The sequence below is a fragment of the Haemaphysalis longicornis genome, unplaced genomic scaffold (assembly GCF_048455015.1).
Source record: "Haemaphysalis longicornis isolate Haplotype H1 unplaced genomic scaffold, Haemaphysalis longicornis Haplotype H1 scaffold_10, whole genome shotgun sequence".
In the NCBI taxonomy this organism is placed as follows: Eukaryota; Metazoa; Arthropoda; class Arachnida; order Ixodida; family Ixodidae; genus Haemaphysalis; species Haemaphysalis longicornis.
In genome coordinates, this window is record NW_027526204.1 from 74638786 (window position 1) to 74644535 (window position 5750).

Consider the following 5750-nt stretch of genomic DNA (forward strand, 5'->3'; position numbering starts at 1 on the left):
GCAGCCATCTTTCTCAGCAGTCTCTGTAATTCTGTAATTCGCAGAATTTGCTGTCTTGGCAGCAGCTATTGTATCCTGGAGTGCAGTGCAGTGAAGTTGAACTACTGGATTGCCCTAGAATAGGGACGTGCCAAGTGGCTCCACAACGTCCGGGAAAACAAATTTTGCATGTACAAGAGGCACGGTCTTATGCGGCACAAGTACTTGTATGTAAAGCGTTACTTCGTTTTGCATTCCTTCGTTCCGTCTTCCGGGCTTTCAAACATTGAAAGCGGCATGTCAGCCACACGTTTAAATTCTTATTCCAATGTGCACTAAAATAAACGTAACTAAGCGGAAGGCATAGACTCTTTCGGAAAGTTTTAAACTTATCTTATATTTTATGATACCGTTTCTAATTTTGTTAACATTTATCTGACCTTTTTTATCAGAAATACGGAAGGGCTGAAAGTTACCACTCAGTTAGGCTATGTTCAGACCACCGACGCAAAAGCCATATCATGTTCTATGGACATATAGAAACGGCATGTCACGCAATTCGGTTGGCTAAGACGTTAAATGACGTCATTCTTTAAATTTATTACGACAGTTGCAGCAGCAGTCTGAACCCGGCCTTACTTTCACCGTTTCTACCTTTGCTATAGCTGTGTATATGCGGAGTTGGCAATACGTAGAAGCAAAAATATATACAAAACGTAAACCAACTCACGCATTTCATAGTGAAACATGTAATTCCTACTTTTTGATGTTATTTCTACATCGGCAGTTTTCTCTTCAAATTTACAAAAGGTGATTTCATTCACCTTTTCCTAATATCTTGGCGCTAACACGACTCCGAGCGCTGCATGAACACGTTTCAAGCAAAGAACTGTTCGCTGAGCTTGAGACATATCCATGAGACTTAAACGAGCCTATTTAATATCACGTAATATTGCTCTTTAGATGGTATCGATGAACATTCGTTCAGACCCTCCAGTCATTAACAAGCAATCTTGAATAGGCGCCGTGGCGTGCGGAGACGGCCATCAGAAAATCACGGTAACCACGATGCCTTTGCTCATAGTGACTCGGGAAATGTATTTTAGTCAGTATATCTACACAGAATCTCTCCGTAGCAAAAAAAAAAAAAACCGACACAAACAAATTGTGATCCGTATATATTTTAAGGGTACCAAAATTCAGGGGTAACTTTTGGGTGTTTCTCCCGAGTGTCAGTTTTACAGCAAATACTCAGAGCATTCTTTTAACTCTCGGTACTCTTCGCGACGCAGTCACGCTCGTCTGATCCATCGGGGCAGTCCTTGTCGCCGTCACACACAAAGATTCTGAGTATGCACTGTTCATTCGAAGTGCACTTGAACTGGATATCAGAGCACGTGTGGATCATGTTGTCCTCATCATTACCTCCAGAGCGGCAACCGTTTTCGTCACTGCCGTCACCACAGTCGCCCTCTCCGTCACACTTCCAGCGGTTAGAGATGCACTTTCCATTGTCACACGAGAACTCGTCTCGCGTGCAGTCAGTCGAAGAGCAGTTATGTTCGTCAGAGCCATCGGCGCAGTCTTTGTGGCCGTCACATTTCTTACTCGCAGTTACACATTGAATGCTCCCATTGATGGGCTTGCAAGCAAATTGATCAGAAGTGCACGACTTGGTTCCCTGACAAACATCCTTGTCTTCGTCCGAGCCATCTGGACAGTCTTGCATGCCATTGCATCGCTGCTCAAGCGGGATGCAGCTGCCATTTTTGCAATAAAATTCTGTCGCAGTACAGGTTTTGCTTTCGCAGTTGTCTTCATCAGAGCCATCAGGACAGTCATTCTTTCCGTTGCAGCGCAACATCATAGGCAAGCAGCCAATTTCCCCACTTCTTGACTTGCAGTCGAACATACTTGAGGAACAGCGAGTCGTTTCGTTGAGGCAAATGACCGGATCTTCATCCGAGCCGTCGGTGCAGTCGCGGTCACCGTCGCACGAATATTCACTCGATATACACTGACCGCTCTTGCAACGAAACTCATTCTCAATGCACGTCGCGCTTTCGCAGTCATCTTCGTCGGAGCCGTCGGGGCAATTCTTATCTCCGTCACATCGGAACATACGAAATACGCAGCGCCCACTCTTGCAAGGAAAGTCAGTTTCCGTACAGGTCCAGAGTTCGCAGTGCCGTTCGTCTAATCCATGAGCGCATTGCTTTACTCCATCGCATCGCATAGTTCTGGGCAAACACATTTGGTAACCCCTAAGAGGCGTGCACTCATACATGTCTGAACCGCATTTGGGTGGTATGTTCTCACACAAGATGACACCTTCGTCAGAAGCATCTTCGCAGTCGAGGTCGTCGTCGCAAACCCAGTCCCGTTGTATACACTGACCACTGTTGCAAGTGAAGTCAGTTCGCGTGCAGTTACGGTCGCCACAATTGCGTTCGTCAAAACCATCGCGACAATCCTTTTTACCATCGCATTGCCATGACATGGGGGCGCATTTGATCTCACCGTTGTGGAGCTGGCAGACAAATTCGTCCGGAGGGCAGTTCATGGTCTCGTTAAAGCAAGTTATAGGATCCTCGTCCGAGGCATCTGCGCAGTCTCGATCTCCGTTACATTGCCACCCCCGTGGGATGCACTCGTTGGTGGTGGCGCACGCGAACTCCTTCTCCGAGCACGAATGGCGGCCACTGACTGTCCGGAACACCACGTAGGAGTCAGCCGTAGCGATGATTGCTGCAAAAAACATAGCTGTGGCCGAGAGCCAGATGAAGCCAGAGGTGGTCGGGAGGTTCGTCATGGTGATAGCCACGAGGTGCAACACGTTTGATAACTTGACTTGCGGATATGCACAAACGTATGAAGAGCCAATTGTTCTCAGTTGTACTCTTAAATGAGACCTACGCTTTCGGACTTCAGGGAACCTTCCAGCTTCTAAACTTCGCTCTGAACTAAGCGATATACAAGCCTGAAGCCTTGGATCTGCTCTCACCACGCACGTCTCTCGTCGGGTGTGAACCGGGAGATACTGAGAATCACAAGAACGGGGATTTCATGCCCTCGCCCCCCTTTGCGCAGTCAAGAGGAACAACAGGAAATTAGTTGTTTTTGTAGCTGCCGCGAAGGATGGGAGTAACAGGGTTGTTTCTTTGAGATAGGTCGCGCACAAAAGCCTACAATGACGGCCCACGCACAGAGCTTTCGGGCCGCAGGAAATACCAGGGAGCGGAATAAGGTCGATAAGAGGCTAATCGAGGCATAGGGGTCACGGCCCCAATCTCACTTCCTCCGCGCGTTTCCCGCGTTGTTTTCTGTGAATACACCCCATGGCTGCTAGGCGTTGCAACCTGTTTATTCGTGCTGCTCACAAGCCGCCGGAAGTGGAGCGATCCGTCCTGCAATGGTTGTGCGTGGTCTCTGCTGCCGTTTGCAATGCGTGCTTATTCTTCAGTTCCTTTGGGCAACAGCAATCATTGTTGATACCGTGCATCTCTTAAGAGTTGCAAATAGAAAGCCTCTCCTGCACAGAGAGGTCGGTTGCGTAGAGGTCGCTTGTAAAAAAATTATTTCTTGCCTTTTGAAACACGTAGAGTATTACGGTCTACACCCTCGTAAGTTATGAGCTTGTTGGTGAGGAACAATTTAGAACACTTAATACTAAAAAAAATTCCATCAGTAACAATAAAGAACTGTTACGGCAAGGAGGTGGGAGAGATGGTTTTCTCATTTTAGCATGGACTGTTCTACAGACTACAGATAGCGTAGAAAACTGGGCTAGTTAGTACACATTCATCTTCGAAGCGCACAAATAACGCGACAAAGGGGAGGATAACACTGGACAAGCACTGAACACAATTTTATTTTGAAGAGTCAGAAATATAAAGCCACCGAAAGTGTAAAACAAAGATAAAAACATGACATGTGAATCCATTAAAAGAAACTGCGGAGGCGCACGTTCTCATGTGCCGCTCTCATCAAGATATGCAAATTCTGCACCTAAAAGAGACAAAGACGGAGCGCTAACACACGATTCAGACAGTTTTCGAATTTTATACGGTTTCACTACTTCCCTCGCCTTTTGGTCATTGTGACGGAACAGTATTGTTGTATCATGAAAGTAAGGCGTACAACCACAAATACTGCAATGGGATGAAAGATAGCCTGACGGCACTCCCTTAAGGGAACTGTGATTCTCCCGGAAACGAACATTTCAGCAGCGGCCCGTTTGGCCAACATAAAAGCGACCACATTTGAGGGGAATGCAATAGACCACATTTGATCTGCAAGGAACAAACTCTTTTTCATGTTTGACACCACAGCCGTGAGCTCGGCCCCATTTACTAATACTCTTTTCGTTCGCGGGGCAAATGCGGTTAAACTTATTTTTGACCGAAAACTACAGTTAGTGACTCAGATGACATGATACATAGTCGACTAATGAAACTGGAGAAAAGTTCCAGATAAACTGGTTCTCCCAAGAAACTACGCATGGTCCTTTAGCTCTCAATAGTCCCCAGCACTTCTTCCTCTATCGAAATCACTGCTTCTGCCGAGATAAACATCTACGACTACCCAAGTTACGCGACAAAGGCGTAAAACTTGCTTTGAACAGGAAACATGCCCATACATTTTGCCTAATCACCGGTATAATTCTTTTCGGACAACCTATAAGCTAGCAACCATTTTTTGTTTGTGCTTGATACGTTCTTTTATTCGAGCAGCTTGAATACTACAATGAAGTATGAGCAAAAAAAAGGTCATCAAATACACAGTTATTGTATCGGGGTTGGACGAAGCAGGAAGGGCTCAGAGTTTCTGATTGGGGTGATGCGCTCCTCCCACCCTTCTCTTCTCGCATGACCATGTTCTGCTGCGTGTTTTATAAATAAAAGCATAGACACAAAATGGCACTTTGTGCCACTAAAATTAGTGGCCGTAGTTCTGGCCAATTTCGCGAGCCCGGCAGATTGAGCGAATGCCAAAAGTGAGACCACAGGGGCACTATGGCGAAGGCTATTGTTGTAGGCTATAACGGCTTTTGGTTTCACAGAATTCTGGTTTCATGAAACTACCGAGCACTCCGTTACACGGTTACAAATATTGCTGTTTTGGTAGGATGACACCACGGAGAGAGATTTCGGGGAGTTGGAGCCGTTTGTACTAAAACCACCGGTTTCCGATGCCGGATGTGGCAGCAGTTAGAGTGCTCACTTTTCGTGGAAGAACCAGGCCGGTCTCAAACACATGGGCGAGTAAAGTTCGAGCACTTGAAAAAGAAGGTCAAGTAGCTGTTTTACTTATTTATTTGTTCAATACTTCCACCTGCCTTTCGACCAGCAGGGCATGAATGGTACAAAAAGTATGTAGATGCACCATTACACGCGGCCATTAACACGAGTCGCGGTCTACAAGGCAGCAGTAATGACCATTAGAACTCGCACGCCTACATGCACACACAGTGGAAACAACGAAGAAAATTAGCCTACTAAAAAAAAGTCAACCATAGTACACTGCGCGCGGAGCTCGCGAAGTAGGATTAATAAATATATTTCCTCCATGCAAATGTAAAAACAAAAACGGCACAGTATAAAAGACATGCAAGATGTAGTAAGAGCGCCGTAGCAACGTGAGACTTGACATACATTAAGTCGAACAAAGCGGTCAGCACTAACATAAAGATTTCTTTCGGTGCTTTTCGGAGCGGTCAAGTAGAATCGCCGGTAAATGGCCACATATGAGTTCAAGATCGAAAGAAAAAA

The 5750-nt window shown here is 46.0% G+C and overlaps 1 protein-coding gene across 1 annotated transcript; it reads right to left on the bottom strand.

The window, feature by feature from the left end:
• Positions 1 to 1165: 1165 nt before the first annotated feature.
• On the bottom strand, positions 1166 to 2999 carry LOC144158780 (uncharacterized). The gene has a single exon (XM_077689917.1). The coding sequence runs from the start codon at positions 2789 to 2791 to the stop codon at positions 1244 to 1246; it is 1548 nt and encodes a 515-aa protein (XP_077546043.1). The 5' UTR covers positions 2792 to 2999; the 3' UTR covers positions 1166 to 1243.
• Between the last annotated feature and the right edge of the window lie 2751 nt (positions 3000 to 5750).

What these genes read in the sequence shown, in the direction of transcription:
- LOC144158780 (XM_077689917.1), bottom strand. Translation starts at nt 2,791, where the DNA reads ATGACGAACCTCCCGACCACCTCTGGCTTCATCTGGCTCTCGGCCACA.